At 40.0% G+C, this 19,435-nt stretch overlaps 1 protein-coding gene across 3 annotated transcripts in view; it reads right to left on the bottom strand.

The window, feature by feature from the left end:
- The window catches only part of erbin (erbb2 interacting protein), a 61,878-nt gene that overhangs the window by 10,280 nt on the left and 32,163 nt on the right, over positions 1–19,435 (bottom strand). For all 3 annotated transcript variants that reach the window (XM_053339733.1, XM_053339731.1, XM_053339732.1), the window contains exons 3-16: positions 17,548–17,742; positions 17,154–17,271; positions 15,210–15,288; positions 14,975–15,064; positions 13,286–13,342; positions 10,726–10,789; positions 10,241–10,315; positions 7,475–7,619; positions 6,707–6,779; positions 5,162–5,291; positions 4,898–5,013; positions 4,359–4,428; positions 2,146–2,245; positions 76–197 (exon numbers count right to left, since the gene is read on the bottom strand). In XM_053339733.1, coding sequence (XP_053195708.1) covers positions 76–197; positions 2,146–2,245; positions 4,359–4,428; positions 4,898–5,013; positions 5,162–5,291; positions 6,707–6,779; positions 7,475–7,619; positions 10,241–10,315; positions 10,726–10,789; positions 13,286–13,342; positions 14,975–15,064; positions 15,210–15,288; positions 17,154–17,271; positions 17,548–17,733 — 1,425 coding nt within the window. In that variant the 5' untranslated portion in view covers positions 17,734–17,742. The remainder of the gene's footprint in view (positions 1–75; positions 198–2,145; positions 2,246–4,358; positions 4,429–4,897; positions 5,014–5,161; positions 5,292–6,706; positions 6,780–7,474; positions 7,620–10,240; positions 10,316–10,725; positions 10,790–13,285; positions 13,343–14,974; positions 15,065–15,209; positions 15,289–17,153; positions 17,272–17,547; positions 17,743–19,435) is intronic.

Below are 19,435 nucleotides of genomic sequence, written 5' to 3'. Positions count from 1 at the left end.
AGTGTCCTTGTTTTTTTTTTTTTTTTTTTTTGCCTTTCCCAATTCTGTGAACAGAGACAAATGTGTGATACTAACCCTCGGGGGTGTTTCTCTCTCATCCTTGTCCTCGTCACACTCAAACGCCACCTGAGCTCGGTGCTTGCGTTGTTCCTCCCACAGAGCCGGATTGAAGCTCTCCGAGTCAGAGTTGGGTATGTCTGAAATAAAAAGCAAGAAAACCGGGATGAGGGGTAATTTGTTAGTGTTTTCATGAATGCTTTGTTAAGTTTACCCCACAGTGTGTTAAATTCAAGCAGGTACAATTTTAAATCACAAGATGGCGCAATTACAACATGATGCATGCCAATAAAATTGAATGAGCTTGTGGAAGAACTTGAAATTCAAGAGTTAACCCCTTAAACTCCCAACACAACCCTGCAACAATGAATCACTAATACCTGGAAATGTTGTTCAGATATAACCGGATTGAAATTAAAGCATCGAACAAACAACAAAAGCTTCAATTTAATATCACAATGTATTTAAAAGATGGACAGAGAATCCAGCTACATTATAAAAGGCCAAAGGGAAAGTTTACTGGTCACCATTAGAGGAAAAAAATTAACTTTGCCTAACTATTTATGCATTTAACCTTTTTCAATGTTTAACTCATATTTCAGGGAAAATGTTAAAAGGTTACTGAGAAAGCAGCCGACGCTTCTACAGCAACTTTATAACCACTCAGCCTTCAACTCGACTCTGCCAACATTCTCCCTTCCTTGTTACAACCCTTGACTTCCTTCTTACGTTTTTAAGGGGGAAGCAAGGCCATTATTACTATGAAAATGACATCTTGGCAGTGGTAGTTGTGGTTGAGCTAATGCTTCTTTCCTCAAACCCTGAGTTGGCACGGAAACCAAATGCCTACTGGTACAAACAGAAGTTGAAACTTTTACTTTTCCTAAAATCACAATACTCTCCACATACACATAGATATTCTTTCATTTTGTATCTTTTTGGATTTTATTGTGGTGTGAATCCCCTCATGAGCTGTGTTTTTGAATACATACAACATATCTGCTAATTATAGCTAGAAGTTAACTCTGATATTCAGCTCTAAAAAAAGAAAATCAGAGCAAGAACAAAAACACACCTTGTCTGTGACATAAGTTACCTATTAGTGAGTGAGTACAGTGGATTATCTGAGTCACATGGTGTGTACTCTCCGTATCAACAGGTTGTAAAATCATAATTGTCATTGTTGGGTCATGACTTATTGCAGTTCTCAGGGGGAAGAAAAAAAAAAAAAAACAGGAAACAGATGACGCCCAGTTAATAACTACGGAAAATGACATGAAGCAGATCAAATAGAGGACAGGGCCTACATACAGTGACGTGCTTTGTGGTTCTGACACTGTCACAAAGAGAAAAAAAAAAAAAAATCAAACAGCTGACTCTTTTACCATTTCAAGAGCTCCGGTTCGTAGAGCTTGAACCACTAATTACTCTGAAGCTCAGATGCATCGGGGTCAGTGCAAGCTGTCTGGTGTAATAAGAAACCAAACCAAACTAACAGATGCTTGACAAGAGACAAAGCCTCGTGTTTCTTTGGCCCCAGTTCTCAGGTAACAAGGGCCTTCATAAAATATGCATTTAAGGATCCTTGCAGGTCACTTATAAGACTAACATTTAGTGAAGTTAAAGATGGAAAAGGCTGGAAATTAAGCATCAAAACTGTATTTAAATTGACCTGATATCAGTTGTGTGTTATTCATTATCTTCCTTAACTGATTATCAAAGGTTAGGAGCAAAAAAGATGCATTTAAGGATCCTTGCAGGTCACCTATAAGACTAACATTTAGTGAAGTGGAAGGCTGGAAAATAGACATCAAAAATGTATTTAATTGACCTGATATCAGTTGTTTGTTATTCATTGAAACTGCTCTATCTTCCTTAACTGGTTACCGACAATAAATTCCCCGGTGGCGTTTCATTTTTATAAATTGTGCTCCTAGTCTGAATACAAATAACAAGCTTGTGTTGAAGATTGACTGGTGAAAAAACAGGACAGGCTAGAAGCGTTTCCCAGTTTTGAGGGTCTGCCAGAGCAATCATGACAGAATATAAAAGAGAAATTGTGTCTCTCATTGAATAGACAGTACTCACAGTCCTCATTCCTGGTTTGCTGGGGGAACATGTAGTTAGTCAGCACGGTTTTGTGTGTCTCGGGATCCTCCTCTTTCTGGAGAGGGATCAGGGGCTTTGACTGTGGGAGACAAAAAAAAAAAAAGTAGGTTTTGAGTGTGTTATCTGTGATCGATGGTGTTTTTTTGTCGAGACAGTCAAAATGCTCACACGGAGCGTTCTGGCCGCTTTTGGCGCGGGGGAAGTGAACCGAGAGGCATCATCTGCACATGAAAAGGCTTAAAATCTCACCTAACTGTGGGGAGAAGTAACACATCACAAGTTGCACCAGTGATGAATTTAATGTGGTTGCCCCTCCTTAATTCCCCCCATACTTCTTATGAGCTGAGTTTTTTTTCTCCTCTAATCTCCTTCAAATCACCTACTGCCCCCTTCTCCCCCCTCCTCCCCCCCTCGCTTTGACTGAGACATTTCTTAATCACAGCAGGGTGCCTTTTCCTGTCATCCACTGCTAGATGAAGCTGTCCTCAGCTGCATCAGTGTCCCCCAAGGCTCTGTCACTGTTGTTGCACCTGCCCATCAGTTGCCTCTGTGTCTTAGCGCTGATGTGCCCGTTGGGACTGCCTCTCCTCTCCTGGGTTACAATTCAGCAGGTGCAGCACTCAGGTTATTCATGAAGCACCTTTATATTGTCAACAAGGACTAAAGAATTTACCACTTCCACTCAATAAGATGACACAAAAACTAAGAGACAATTAAAAGACAGACTTTGTGTCTACAGGAAGGCTGTTTTAGGGGCAATAGCTTGGTGTTAAACCAAGCGAGAGCAATAGGATTGTGGTAATATGACTTTAAGAGTCCCTTCAGAACAGTATCCTGTTAACAAATGACAAAGTTAAGCAGGAGATTGACTGTGTGGTGAGTCTTGCAAATGATAGGATTATTCTAATTTTTTCATTTTATATTTTATATGTAGTTGAAATGAGACCAGGACATGTGGCATCAGACTGCTGAACTCTATAGTTTTAACACCAGTGTATTAAAATGTATTTTCACTAATCTAAATCACATTTTGAACATATCACAGACAAATGATTTATTACCTGTTTTTAATTCTAAAGGTCATTTGATAGTGAATCTCCGATGTAATGTCTGAGTGTCAAATAAAGGAACTTTGAACTTTGGGATGTGTCCGCTATGCCTGATTCTACGTCACAGTTTTTCTGCTTCCGTTTTCCAGCGACAACTTGTTCAGGCGTTTGAACAAAGGCTTACAGTAGTCTGGAGCGAGTCAACACACTGGTAAGCTTTAAAAAAAAAAGCAAACACGCTGAATCAATACACTCCTGCAGTGTCCTCTCCTACCTTTCTTTACCTTTGCACACCTAAAAAAGGTCTCTGCTAGACTTGATATGAGCAGCTCAAGAATGACTCTCCCTTTTACAAAGCTACTACTACAGCTGCTATGACAAAGTGGGACTTCAGGTCACTTCCCGACACATAAGCTGACCAAACAAACATTTCCACCTTTGATAGGCTTATCTTGTGTTCTGGCGACATTACTCGAGGCAGACGTCCAAATTTCAAACACCCACAATTTGCCTGGTAACCTTGATCTCTCTACATCCGCTTTATGCCCGACTAGCTGCTTGCTGCTGTCTTATCTCCCAAACTGGCGCTGTGTCATTCAGATTTGTGTTATACTGCTTTCCAAGGCTGTTGACAGACTCGTCTAGTTTACCACACACACTTGTTGACCGTAAACACGCACTAATGTCAGGATTACGTTTCTCTGACATTCATTAGGGTTCCTTCTCTACGCGTTGAAAAGATGTAGAGTTTGACTAAGCCTGACCCCCGCTGACGTTTGTCACATTTAGATGAAATGTCCTGGAAGTGGTTTACTGCATTTTGAATGAGTTTTCCTGTGAACTACTTGGCACAGCTAGATTAATTTACAACTCAATGTTTGTGGTGAGTCACGTACGCTGCAGTCATTTCAGTCATTACAATCATTTCTTGGTCTATAAAATGTCAGAAAAATTTGATAAGTGTTTATTATGGAGAAGTCTTCAAATGTCTTATTTAGTCTGTCCCAAAAAAAGCTTCAAATCCTCACATTGTTACTTATCACTTTTTTTTTAAGCCATAATCAATTATTTGCTGATTAATTTAATCTTAAAATCGACTAACTGGTGCTGTAATTATTCTTACATAATGCACGTGGGCCTTACCTGATTTTCAGAGAGCCACATAGCAGTCATTTGGTTCAGTTTAGTGAAACTGTAGGGAAGATTCCTCAACCTGCAGAGAAACAAACAGAACAGGAGACTTGGTTATCTTCAAGACTTACAAAACCACAAAAATGTCATTTTTACTCGGAAAACAACAAAAACTATTTATTTATCAGTGCTGGCACAGAGCTGTTACCAGGAATGGAAAACCCCTGATTAAAGCTTCAATCAGGCTTTAGCTTCCATCCAAACCCATTTTCACTTTGACCGGAACTAAGACCTTTCAATCATGATGTAATCATCACGTTGTGCCTCTGATTGTGTGTGTGTGTGAGAGCTCTTGTAAGAATGACACTGTGACATTCCTTTTTCTGGTTTTCATGATTTCATCGACTTATGCAACCTTACTACAGTACTGCTGCAGGAATTATGTTCATAAAAGCTTTAACGTAAACACTTAACGTGACAGAAAAGAATCTAAATTACTCTTGGCCTTTAAACTTGACACTCATGCACGAACGCTGTCAGTCGAGACTCACTTGTTGTTGCTCAGATTGACGACCTTGAGCTTCTGCATGTCTCCCATCTCCTCGGGCAAAGACTCGATCTTGTTGGAATGTAGAAAGAGCACAGTTGCATTCTTCCAGTTGCCCATCTGTGAGCAGGAAAAACAGAAAAACAAAAAAGGGAGTCTGAGCCACGAGCACACACACACAGCTAGGAGTTAGAGACGTGCAGCCTGACATGCCTCATTAGTTAACAACATCTCCAACGTATAAACACAGACTAATGTGCATACTCACTTCAGGGGGAAGCTGGGTAAGGAAGTTGTGATCTGCAGCAAAGGTGCGGATGTTGACGCACTGGCCGACGGTGGAGGGCAAGGCCTCGATCTCGTTGAAGCTGCAGTCCAGTTCATCCAGAGCTGTGAGCCTAATGCAGAGAGAGAAGCAGGAGGAGGAAGATAAGACGAGGTTCAAACATGTAATATTGAAGATTTGGAATAGCAGCATGCGGTCTGATGGTGTTACAGAGCAGGACGAGGACTGTGAAATGAGTAAAGATAGTTTTCTTCCCTCCAAAAAGTTTTTTATTGCAGTATCATAGAAAAGATATTACACAAACCCATGCAAAACCTTCAAATACACAGACAGCTGCAACTCTTAAGAATAATCGCTTCAGACAAGAACTGAGATCATCTCTTTTCCAGAGCAGCTACCGTGACAGCACCTTACACTAACAGTGAACCCCCCCCCCTCCTCCGCCCCCCCAACATCCAGACACAACTTAAAAGCTCCACGGGACGCAATTTAAAAACAGGAACATTTCAAACTGAACCCACGTTGACACAGAAATGCGGTGCAGCTGGAGCTTTTTGCTGAATGAAAAATGCAAATGCACGCTGGGGATTCGGATGAATGCAGAGTGAGTCTGACCTGCGGGGGAGCTGCTGTGTTATAGCATTACTTTGAACTGAAAACACAGGATTTGACCCACCCCCCCACCCCCCCCCCTCCTCCCCTCCCTCCCTGCAGAATACAAACCAGGGACAAACAACACAGTGCACTGGCAGTACACTGAATAAAATCAGCTAGGTATAAATGAGAAAAGAAAAAAATCAGCTTGCTTAAGCTAAAATCCTTGCATGGGATTAAACTAAAACCATAGGCTTTGTTACATAATCTGTGTCAAAGTACACAAGGAGACACGTTCTAACATAAGGGATAATTGGTGGTGTTTGGAAACAATGGACCAAGAACAAAGCTGTGCAGCTGGACTAGAAATGGTCAGGAAATGTAGATTTGTCTCGCTCGTTGATGTGGAAGTGGATCGATTACATTAAAAAACCCACGCGTTGGCGGTTCGAATTGGAAACTAATGTTTTTGCCGGACGGCGGCAACTCAGAGTAGACGAAGGGTCAAGCATACGGATCCGGCTCGCTCGCTAAAGCCTCAGCAGCTGCCGACTGCTGGGTTTACCTGTCTGCTGCAGACAGTATTAGTCTGATTTAATCTGTGAGTATTGTATCTGAGGGTCATCAAGATAAAGATTAGCGCTGACCCCTTTGTAATAAATCAAACTGTTTCCATAAATCAATAGAAAGGCTTTTAATTTATGGTCATTCAGACATTAAAATGATGGACATAATCAATTCCTCAATATCATCCTCAGTGTTAGACTAAAACAAATAAAGCATCAGAGCACATTATGTGTTTAATAGGAACATCTGATTTATCCAGACAGACTTTTTATGTGATCAGTGGATATTAGATGAGAACGGGACAGTAATCCACTGATCTGTGGGTTTTATTTCTGCTGATATTAAAGCGATCGCTGTAACGCTCACCCTCCGACGGAGTCCGGCAAGTACATCAGCTGGTTCTCATCCACTTTCAGTGCGGTCAGTTTCTTCAGTGAGCCTTTATTAAGCAGAGAGAGAGAGAAAAAGAGAGAGAGAGAGAATTACAGAGATGCATACAAGAGCTCAGAGCCAGTATTGATTATCACTTGCTGTTGCATCACAAAGAGAAATATCCATTACAGCAGTTAATTAGATAAATTAATCACTGTCATCAATACAGTTAGTAGTTTAGGAGTAATCAGTCCAGACTTCTATTACACTGTACATCTGACCTCATCTGACTTTAGTAGCCTGGTCTTAACTCATGGACATTAACCCCCTCCCCTCATTCTATTTACATTTATCCATGAAGGCAAAAAGAAGTAAACATGGAAAAAAAATGGACTCCACAGTATCTGAGAAGAAACAGTTCTGGATGTATAATTGACTTTCCACATGTTTTATAACCGTACTTGAGGCATCATTTGGAGAATTCTTTGGTTTGGCACTAATGCGCTCTGGATTTTGTTAGCCTCTTCGGTAATGATTTTTTGAAGTGTAATATTTAAAAAGTTGAGAGACTTTTCATGTTATGAAAATGTAGCTACGCATGAAAAAACAGTCACATCATTTATGGGAACTAAATAGCTACAAAAACAACTAAATCAACCCAGGCATGAAAAATATATGCTGGCAACAGCTAAAAAACAGAGTGAAAGGGTTTCAAAATGTTTGTGTGTGTGTGTGTGTGTGTGTGTGTACTGTAATATTTACCAATGGAGCCGGGCAGCTGTGTGAGGGCGTTGTTGGACAGCAGGAGGTCCTGTAGACTCTCGCAGCCACAGATCTGCTCGTCTACCATCTCCAGGTTATTCTTGGACACGTCCAGGTAGACCAGCTGTTTTAGTGTCCCGAGCATCTGAGGGGACAAAAGGAGACCCGCATAAACAAAACAATAAGTCACACTGACGTCTCATCATTCTCACTTAAAGGTAAACTGTGGAGTTTTTGTCCTCTAGTAGGAGAGGATCTATGAAGCATCATCTTTAATGAGTGGGTCATTTTGTTTGTTTTGTAGATGCGTTGGGGGAAAAATGCTCTGCAAATGTTTTGAGAAAGGAAATGGGGTTACCTCAAAAATATGCACGCTACGCATAGTACTTCTCATGCAAGAAACCATAACCCTCATATGAACCCATTCATTCTTAAAAAAGGCATGTAATGAGTGGTTTATGAACATGTGTGATGTATTCATCATTCAGACCTGTTGTTTGAGGCAGGTAATAATGTCTTAATCTGAATACATTTGGAGTTTAAAAGTGCACTGGACTTGGTAGAAGTGGAGAAAATATTCATAAGTATGTTTTAATTAGTGAATAAGATAAGATTTTTTATTGATCCCACAGTGGGGAAAATTCACCACTACAGCAGCTCACCTGGAAATAACAAGTGTTGTGTTTTCATTACTTTAGAATGAACCCTTTATATCTACAGAGGGAGCAAGGGTCTTCTTCTACAGAAAGCCTCTGTAGTTTCTCCTATATGCTTGGAAGGAGAGGAGCAAGGGTATTCACTTTCTTGCAACCTCACTGCTTGATGCCACTAAAATCCTACACACTGCACCTTTAAATATAACACAACATAAAATGCAGCTCTAAAACAAACTTTATGCATAAACTCCCCATATTATCATTATCACGGTTGGTCAATTTACTGAGAGGTTTATTTTAATTCTATTATGTGTATTGTATGTACATTTTTGCACATCAACAGTAAGCTATATTTATTGTTAGGCTACAGTTACAGTTATTATTAGGAAACTTCTCTCACTCTGCCAGCTGCCTCAGTGTCTTTCACTAGGTCTCCAGTATCATCTTGTGTTGCACCCGACAGTGTAATTAACATCATCTACTGTAGGCTATGACATTCTCTCCTCTTAATATCTCTGAGACTGTCACATCCTTTGACCGTCTCCTATCACAGACAGACTTTTTGTCTTTAGGCTTCTAACTTCTTTATATCTGTCACAGTACAGTGCTGCTCTGATGCCCAGATTTTGGCAGTTGTATTTTTGTCTTTTGATTTCTCTACAGTGGGAAATTCTTGTTTTAAACTCTTTTGGGAGCATTTTTTGAATAAAACATGTCCTCAAATGTAACAGGTCGCCCCATATATGGTCATTTCAAGGGCGTTGATTATGCGAATGATCAAATCTCACGCGTGTATACCTCCTCATTCATCAGGCTGAAATGAACAATTTACAACATGTTCAGGCAGTTTTATACCATGAGAAAAATCTCCTTTCATAAGACAGTCATTATTTACGCCAAGGATTTTTTTTGAGTGTTGGGTGAACACAGAGCAGCAGTGGATTTAAACAATCCCAAAAACATCCTGAACAGTGAGTACTGGCAGGAATTCCTTAAGTAGTATAATCAACTACAAATGTATCTATAATAATGAATATGAAACATGCATTTATAGAGAATCCCAGACCAGATATTATGATGAACTTTGTTAAATAACACTTTAAAATCGACCCACATTTTATAAAGTAAAACAAATAGAGTTGATGTGTTTAATGCATCTGACTGATATCAGTGTTTATAGACAGCCAGACTGATAACAACCAAAGCTGCTGACCTGCTGGCAGGACACCAGCGTCCTTGGCCGACATTACTGTCTACCAAACGGTGTAATGGGCTCGGTTTTAATGTTACAGTGTATCATATGAAACCAGAGGAGCCAAGGCAGCCACATTTGTACCAGCCATGACATGATAGCTGGTCGGGAAGGGGCCTAAATAGCTCTCCAAAATTAGGCTAAATTTTGGCAGGGAGAAAAACTGGCAAGGGAGAGACCTCTCATCTTAAGATACCTGAATGAAAACTGGTTCAGTGGATCCCCAAGAGTCTTTCTTTTATAGACATGCCCACTTTATGCTAATCCCATGGAGTTTGAGGCTCCTCACCAAACTATGTATATTTATGATTAGAAAAACTTGACACAGAGCTGAGCTTCATCTCAAATTCATCTTCAGGTTTCCAGCTTTCAAATGATGTAACCACTTCTATGTGGTCTATACTTTTGACCTGCTAGCTACCCCTAAAGACACCCGCCGCCCCACCCCCCATAAAAAAAAAGACAAAAATAGGTTTGTGGTAGTAGGGAGTGGAAAAGGTTAATTATGACCCACCTACAAAGAGAGCTGGTCATTTAGATGGAAAATCAATCTCATGTAACACATTGTGACTATCCAAACATCATTATAAATCAGTTACGTTGGAGGAAAATGGTGACTTCAGAGTTGCAGAACTTTTTGTAATTATTAATGGGACATCTGCAAACTCAAAAGTGCTTTTTTTTTTCTGTGATGTCGTCTTTTTGTGTACATCCAGGAATAAAACCATTACCGTCTCTGCTGGTTTCCAGACAGCTGAAACTCTGATGCAAACTGCCTGTGGTGAGTTTTGATGAAGAAGAGTGAGTGTGTGTGTGTGTGTGTATATGTGTGTGTGTGTGTGTGACTGTAAACTATACCCCAGGTAAAAACGTCAGTCTGTTCCCGTCCATCCACAGCTCCTTGATTCCAGTCAGCTGCTCCAACACCTCAGGCTACAGAAAGAGGAGAAAGGAGGTTAAGTGATAGGGATGTGTGTGTGTGTGTGTGTGTGTGTGTGTGTGTAGGTGTGTGTGCGTGTATGTGTGTGTGTGTGCCTGTGGCGTTGGAAGAGGATGAAGGGCTTAACTCACAAACAAGATAAAAATGAATCATCAAGTTAATTTAATTATTCCAGAGAGATTATTATGTATTAACAAAAGCCATTTACCAGTGGAAAACTGAGCACCCACTGTACGTGCACTTTTAAAAAAAAAAAAAGAAAAGAAAAAACACAGAGTGCCCATTTTTGAAATATGAAGGAGGAGGAAATGAAACGGAACAAGGAGGGAGGGAGGTGAGGTCACCACCAGAGAGGTAGCGAGCCCAGGGCATCGGCAGACCGACTGACTGACGGATAACTCACCACTTCAGTGAACTCATTACTCCCCAGGTCCAACCTCTCCAGCTGTGTGAGCTTGTGCATGCTTCTGTAGACACACAAGATAAAAGAGGGAATAAGATGTTAAAATTAAAATTAAAAAAAAAAAGGGGGGGATACATTAAAAATCACTCAAATAGAATTCAGTCACACCATCTGAATCCCATTTTACACATTTTGACAAGTGGGAAGCTGGTGACAGGATTGAAGAATTAATAGAAAAAACACTCAACTGCCCTCCTTGCGATTAGGCAAAAAAAAAAAAAAAAAAAGCAAACAAGCTTAAGGATTACAAGCTTCAAAAACAGCAAACCAAAAAAGAAACTTTTAATTTTTTTTATGCTATATTTTGCATAGCATAACAGACTTGTCTTTGTTCCTCTGGCTGAATAATTTCATGAGGAAAATAAATACCTTTCAGGGCTCAGGCGTGACAGAAATATGCTTTAAATAATGGAAAATGTGACGTATGCTAGCCCTTAAGCCTTGCTCCAGAATTTTCTCTCCACATTCAGGTCACAGTCTCATATTCTGTGCTACACTGTAAACAAGCAGATAAAAAAGCGGCATGATTTGACTACTTACAGTCTTTACAGTATTTAACTGTTCACCGGTAACAGGAGCTGAAAGTTAATTATTCTTGTTAAGCTTGTTTCACATTCTGAGCTGCAGCAGTGAATGCTTATCGATCTCCTACACTAAAACCAACATGCAAGGACAGGATGTTGAGTTAGGCTGCAAAAAAAGTAGCTAGATATCACAATACATATAAAAAAAAAACCCAACTCTCAGCTTCTTTAAATAGAGCGCATACCCAAACACAAAAGTCTCTAAAAGTGGGTGGCAAAGATCTTTTTGTTCTTTGCAGCTTCAGTGTCCTTCATTGAATGACATTCCTCTGTGCTATTCATAAAAAAAAATAAAAAAAATACAGGATCTAGTGTTTAAATTGTATAATTCTGGCATGAGGAAGAATGTCTATGTTTAGCTTGTAAGATAAGGACTACAAATAGCTAGTTTATAAAAATAAAAGAAGATCTTTGGGAGTGGATCCTTGAGTCCAACACAATAATTCTACACGCTGAATGAAAAGCAAGAGAGCGTGACTGGAGATGGAAATGGGAGATGTGGTTTGCTCTGTTTGGGAACAGATATGATGATCCTTTCACAGGAGGAGTGACATTCAGCAGGGAATGGAAAAGCAGAGGCCCACCAACACCACTGTGGAGTCTTGTTTGGCTTTTTTTTTTTTTTTTTTTTTTTTTTGGTGCTCCTCATAAAAACAGAGAGACACACACACACACACGCCACAAATGATAAATATGATTTATGGCTGGCTGGTGAGTTTGTAAAGTTCTTGGAGAGCGTGTTGAGAGCATTAAAGCTAGTTTGGTTACATTCTTACCTCAAAAGTTGGCAAAAACACAAGAGACCCCCCCCGCCCCCACATGTGAGCTGAAAGGAGTAAGAATGAGCTTTTGCTGGCTCATCTAGAAAGTGAAAAAACTAAAAAAAAAAACACCACTGTGGCTTTCGACCCCAAGTTGAGAGAAGCGGGGGCAAGCTTTCTTTAAAAAAATACTGAGAAATATTTGGTTGATGCATACGCTTTGCTTGGTGTCTTTGTGCAGGGGAAAAGAGAGCGACTGCCGTTTTTCTATGTGTAAGCTCTGAAAAGACTTTGCGCCCCCTTTGTCCGTGCACACATTTGTTTACATCTCTGAGATGCTTGTGTGTTGCTCTGGCAACGTTCCCGATCATTAGTCCTTTTCTTTGTCAGAGCTCCAGCCTTTAACAGGTCTGGCCTCTGTCACATAAACACAGCAGAGAAGAGAAGGATCCGCTCTGAGCTCCAACACTGCACACTGCACTTTATGCGCCGGCTGGCCCTTCAGTCAGTCAGTCAGTCAGTCAGTTGGTGAAAAATACGAAAAAAAAAAGGAAAATGAGTGAGATGATAAAAAGAAAACTCAGCCAGGGGGAAGCACAAAAAAAAAAAAAAAAAAAAAACAGGCAAATGGGGAATTGCAGTTTTGCTGAAAAATAGGCAGGACATAAAATGGGAGTGATACAGCCAGTGAAGCATGAGAGAAAACAGAAAGAGAAAGCAACCCCCCCCTTCCTCCCCGCCCCCCCCCCCCCGTCCCCATCACAGTCACCTGGAGCATTCGCAAATATTCTTGGGACGTTAAGTCTCCCTGCGGCACTGTAACCTTCTCAAATGGTGAAATAACCCTCACCGCTGTCTCGGTAGAGGATTATAAAACCTGTCACAGCAAGCAGCCAAGTAAAGGGGCCTCTTACGTAACACTGTGGAATTTAATACTACAGTTAGAGGTGTGGGGAATGAATCTATAATAAAAAAAAAAAAAAAAAAAAAAAGGAGGCAGGATGGAAGACGCAGCGGAGATGTTGCAGGGGTTGAGAGAAGGAGAGAGATAGTGAGTTCCTTGGCAAGCTTTTGTGAACATGACTCACAGTGATACCGCTCCCTGTTTTGTACATTTGATGTTTTGGAAGACATGTGAAATAAAAAGATACTTACTTTGGCAACATCTTTAACTGGTTCTCCCTCAGCTCCAAGATTTGTAGTTTAATCAACCTAGCAACCAGGAGAAAGAAAAAGTACAATGGCTTAACATTTAAATGATACTGTCCAACATATGTTCTTCATACTGTAGACACACCATTACATCATTTACTTTAAAAAGGAGACACATCATGCACATTTCCTATATTTCTATATTTTTACTCTGGGGCTCTACTGGCATATCATTCCTTATTGACGGCTGTTTGTGGTCATGTGTGAACAATGACGTCATCACGATGAGGAAGTAGAGATAACTTTGTCAGAGCAGGCTGAAGCCCATGGCATGGCATTTTTATACATTAACCTCCAGTTTTGGGACTTTGACCATGTTTAACGTAGACAACATCAGTATGATATGTCTCCTTTAATCTTTGAGTCTGCAAATACTTCTGTCTACAGTAACCGTCTACCTGTTGGTTTTAACCCTATTATTATAGTTTTAACAATTATCTTTGAGTCTGCAAGTGTTTTGTCACTAGTGAAAAACAGTCTACCTCTTAGTTTGCACCCTATTATTATAGTTTTAACATTTATTCTTCAGTACTTCTCAATCAAGATGTGCATAACACTCTAAAAACAGGAATATTACTGCATACATAACAGCTTTTCAAGTATTCAATTCCCGTTTAGTATGTGATAGGCCATGATTTCCTCTTCTGGCTTATCTAACAGTAACCAGCTATGATGTGCAGCTACATGTTCAAGTCTTTTTTTGGTCACTCATGAAAACTCCACAATGGATTTGATGCAATTTGCCCCTTTTAGTAAAGTAGTGTTAATGTAGAGTGACAATAAAGAAAGCACAGGAGGAGAAGGGATGAAATAAGCCTGTGGGGCTACAATGTGGGCAACTCATGTCATGTGTTTTGTGTAATTAGGCCTCTGGTCTCTTCAGGACGGCTTAACACTAAACGTTGTGTTGTTGTACAAACAATACAAGCATGACTGATCCTGCTGGTTTCGTGAAACAACCAGTTTGGCTTTAAGACCCAAAACTGCATGCTGAAATTACAGGTGTGAATATGTCAAATTATTAAAGATTATGGGAATCTTAAATGTGATACATTGGGTAGACAAATACAACCATTTAATATGAGACATACAATAAATGGGGTCATATTTAAAAATGTTAAAAATAACCATTCAAGAATAAATATTAATATAATCTAGTGATCCAGTAACACATATACGCCTGTAAATACTAGATGGGTCAGATAAATTAACGAATAGATATTCACTTTATCTGTGCTATATATCGTGTCACTATAATGCAGTGATATTCTACAGGGGACATAATCTAGTGTCAATCTCATGTCATAATCAATATTTTGTCAACAGTTGATAGAAAATCTCTCTGGCTGGACTAAACTTGTTAGACCAGCTTCCTTCCTTCTGTCAAATATATGATGTGTTTGTTTTTTAACACAGGAAGGAATTATTTTTATTTTTTTCTGTATTTGGAGCCAAGAATTTAACATTCCATTTCACGGATACAATTTGATTCGCAAATTTGATCAATCTTATGATATTACAGCTGTGATGAGCGACTGACGACCACATAAACTGAAAAATACAGTCGCCAATAAGCAGTAAAGCCCGAGAAGTTGCTTTCATCTTGATCCAAATTTGGGAGAACAAACTGACCTGCCGAAGGTGGCCGGTAAGAACTCCAGGAAGGCATCGTTCAGGTAGAGCTGCGTCAGACTCAGAAGCTGGGTGAAGCCTTCTGGGAGCCTGAGAACAAGAACCACATCACAGAGCTCACTCTCACACACACATAAAAAGCCTGAGAAAGTTGCTGCAATGGAACAATACTTCAAACTAAAAAGGATTACACAGAAATGTAGTTTAATTAGAGCTGACTGTGTGCTGTACTCACTTAGATATGGGATTCACGCTGGCTTCTACAACAGCTAGGACTTTGCAATTCTTGATGTTTTCTGGAAACTCTTGGATACCTATAAACACCCCCCCAAAAAAACACAAACATTACCGTGACTGTGACTAAAATATAACTACCACACACCACTGATCCAACATCTGCAACGCTGTACCCTCGACTGTTTTATTACCGCCGACACAAAATAAATGACTCCTGTCAAAAAGCAAAAAAACGATGAGGGATAATGAAAGCCATCTTTTGCTCGTGTGTGGATGTTAAACACAGGTGGACCGCGAGTACTCCGGCAAAAAAACCAGAGACACCCGAGTCAAATAGGAAAGGCTCTATATCTGAACTGAACTGCGTGCGATCAAAGTACATTAAGAGCGGCTCTGCACCTTTTCCTCTCTAAACAACCGCAGAGACGAGCGCTGAAAGGTGACATAATAATTGAGCAGGGGAGGAAGAAGAAGAAGAAGAAAAAGAAAGAAAGAAAAAAAAAAAGCCTCACTCTACGACTACTAGTCTGCAAGTTCTCACTAAACATCCGCAATGTGAAGACTGTAATGACGGAGAGGGGAGGGGACGTGACAAAGTCTGAGGTTTTATTTCCACACACTTTGTCTTGTGTCCACAACACTTTAAAAGGACAAAGTGTTTTATGAAGAAGGATAAGCTGCTTTTAATGTCACTGTGACACATGCACCCTCTGGTTCATGAAAACGCCACCACATCCTTCAACTTCTGTTTAATTTAGAGCTGTCTCTGCACTCATGAATTTATATTAGAACTACCTTTTTAACCTTTCTCTCTCCTCCATGAAAGGGTTTTGCTGAGCGTGCACATGCTCTGTTTAAAAAGCTTCAAGGCTTCACAAGTGATGATCGACCATCTTCTGCAGTGTTACCACATCTCTCGTAGCTTCCTTAACATTCATCTGTGATGCGGAAAAGATGATCTCGTAGATAATGTTGACGTCAAAGTAGCGCTGACGGCTTTTTTAAGGAAAAGTTAACAAACCTTTGCAGAAATGTGCAACAGGATGTTATGAAAACACTTAAATTTCAAAATAACACAGTCACCTGATAAGATTCTGTGTGTGTGTGGCTGCTTATTAGCCCTGAAGCCACTTTAGTCTGCAGCTGTTTCCTGTTCCAAATGTCAGGTTAGGACGACACTGACAGCGGAAAGTTTTCATCAAACAGGCAAAAAAAAAATTTAAAAAAGGACTTTTGAGACAAAGCATCATATTTAACAGAGTAGATGTTTATCGTCATTTCATCAAAGAGTCAAATGTCACACTTCAGTAAACGCTATCACATCCCACTCTATGAAACTGCTACTGCTACTGCTACTGCTGATGAGGCTCTTTTTTTTGAGTTTAGCACCTTGTACACATTTCCCACAATTTGTGTGAGTGGCGGCTCGAGCTTCACCTAGTTGACTGTGTTTTGTCCTCGCTGCCGTGCCGTGTAATGAACATAATATCTGATGTGCTGCAGGTACAGACTCGTCGACTTCTTTTATCGAATCGCATCAAGTCATGCGGTCCCTGTGACATCACATGTGGGAAATGAAACACGGTGTGGCATTTTACCTCATAATATCTTTTCTAGCAATCTAGACATGCTACCAATTAGCCAACTCTTTCTTGGCAATGTCATTTTAAAAAACAACAACAAAAAAAACAACAAATCTTTCACCAATTGAGGTCAGTAGCAGCTGTGATGACACGAGGACAACTGAGATAGTCACACTCTTGAACTTCACAGGTCACTGCAACTGTGGTCAGTTTTCAGGTTTCAGCAATGTGATCTGATGCCACAGTTTTACATGACTCATTTAACCTGTCGGCAGTCCAAACACGCCTGACCCCAGTGACATTTCTGGAGGGAAAAAAACCATGAAGACATACAGTAAAAAACAAGATGTTTTGCTTACTGTTTTTGCTGACATCAAGCTCCCTGAGATTGATGAGGTTTGAGATTGCTGCTGGCAACACTGTCAAGTCATTATCGGGCATGCTCAGCCGATAGAGTAACTGGCAGTTAAACAGTTGCTGGGGGAGACGGAGAGAAGAGATGAGATAATACAGAAGATCAATTAACAGTCATGACTTGGATTTTTCCATCACAAAAAATGTATGGTGGACTATATATACAGTGGTATATACAGTGTAATATTAGATGCTTAAATGTGTTCATTGCCTTAAAAGTTCAAGTACATCATTCAAGCTCTTCCTTTAAAATGCTGATGATGTCATTTAGAGGTTGAAGAGTTTTTAAATTTGTAGATGTAGTTTATCAGCATCTATACATCGCTGTGTGGGTCTTACTTTAGGCAGCTCCTCGATCTGGTTGGCATCGAGGTAGAGTTCCTGCAGGGTCTTCTCAAAGCTAAAGATCTCCTTGGGAACAGTCTCCAGGCTGCAGTGGGAGTAGTCCAGCGATGTTACCGTCTCCTCCTCACCCCGCAAGCAGCGGCATGGCACCAGACGAACAAACAAGCTCCGCTTGGACATCCTCAGGCACTGGAGAGAGAAAACGGAGCAAAAGAGGATGAGGAGGAGTTGAAGAGGAAGGCATACGTCTAGTGCAACTTTTACACTTCAGCTCTGACTGTCCTGATTCAGAGTTTTTGTTATCTAATGTTTTTAGTGTAGTGTAAATATGAACTCATTTACATAAATGCAGATTCATATCACACCTGCATCTGATTATTAGTCATGTGACTGCTGTCTTCATTGACACTTTGGCAGAGGTGTGAAAAAACACACAGAATAGTTTCTCAAAGCACCATTCAATGAAAAATACACAGGTGGTCATACAACATACTTTCATTAATGTATCATTTTATTTACATATATATCAGACAGAAAGGATTTAGGACAAAGAGTCATAATGATACAGGTTGTCCATTACCTTACACTAAAAAAGAGGATCTAGTCAAACAGTAAGGACCAGTGTTTGGTGTGAATGCACAGCCAAAAAAATCTCAGTTTCTCTTTTCAGTATTTGTCAACGTGGAGCCTAATCACATATTTTTGTCATGAGGACGCTTGAAATATTATTTTACAGACTCTGACATGCTCGAGAAACAGTAGGAGGAGTGCCGGCTAAGCGTTCTGCAACTGAACTGCACTTTGTCTCAACGGCTACAGCGATTTCCAAGGAACTAGTCTGTTTATTTTCAGGTGAAGATGAAATGTTTCCTGAGAAAGCTGTAGGAGGCTTGCACTTCTCATCCTGATCGACACTGTTCTTGCCATCGTTCGTGCTTCTTCCCGAATATATATATATACAGTGGTGGTGAGAAAAATATAACAATGACCAAGTCGACCTTCTGTTACTCTGTACGGCTTTTCTGTGAAATGCACTAAAAAATAAAATGAAATCTGCTATTCTGAACCTCGTCTGCTTTTCCAACTGTATTACTGAACTGAATCAGTGGATTTATTGCAGCTCTTCAACTCAGAGGCACTTCTGTTAGAGGAGCCTTTCAAATACAGCCACAGGTTTTCATCATCAGGCACACTCAATCCTATTATTTCAGTATTTCAGCGCTGCCAGTGTGTCCTCAAATTTGCATATAGATTACAGCTGATCACTGACAATGAGTCCCAAATTGATCAAAGAGAAGGAGAAACAACTAATTGGAAAATAAAAAGGTAGAAATGTGTATTGTGCTACTTTATCAGGTTTCAGTAAAAGAAAAATAAAACCCCAGTGAAGCCTGATATGACATTTCCATAGGTGGGCATATAAAAAAGGGCAACATCTTTGCAATATCATGTGTATTGCTTGCAGCCTCATTGGTTTGAAGCTGAGGATAAACAAGAAGTAGGCCATGAAGCAGGCATCATTTTGGAAATCCTTATCCTTTAACGAAAAACTCCCCACTGCAAAAATAAAGAGATGTAATAACCAGAAAATCTTTTCAGCTTTTCAATCTGGTGGCCAAGAGCTTAAGAGGGAGAGAAGTTGTTAACCCGTTCCTTAACTTTCTGAAGGGATGTATGTATGTATGTATCTATAAATCATTTTTATAGCATGAGTCTAAAGTTAAAACACAGAGGTTTTTTCTTAATGTGTATCTAAGTACAGTACAGTAATGGTATGCACTCTGGTGAATAACAGCTTTGTTCTTTGGAGCATGTAAAGAATGTGACTTTTCCTTCCTCCCCCTCCTCTTTATAATCTGTATGCTGCCACAGCCCCATAATC

Source organism: Scomber japonicus, chromosome 19 (assembly GCF_027409825.1).
Source record: "Scomber japonicus isolate fScoJap1 chromosome 19, fScoJap1.pri, whole genome shotgun sequence".
Lineage (NCBI taxonomy): Eukaryota > Metazoa > Chordata > Actinopteri > Scombriformes > Scombridae > Scomber > Scomber japonicus.
The sequence above is the reverse complement of the archived record's forward strand: the minus strand, read 5'-3'. Positions and strand labels throughout refer to the sequence as shown.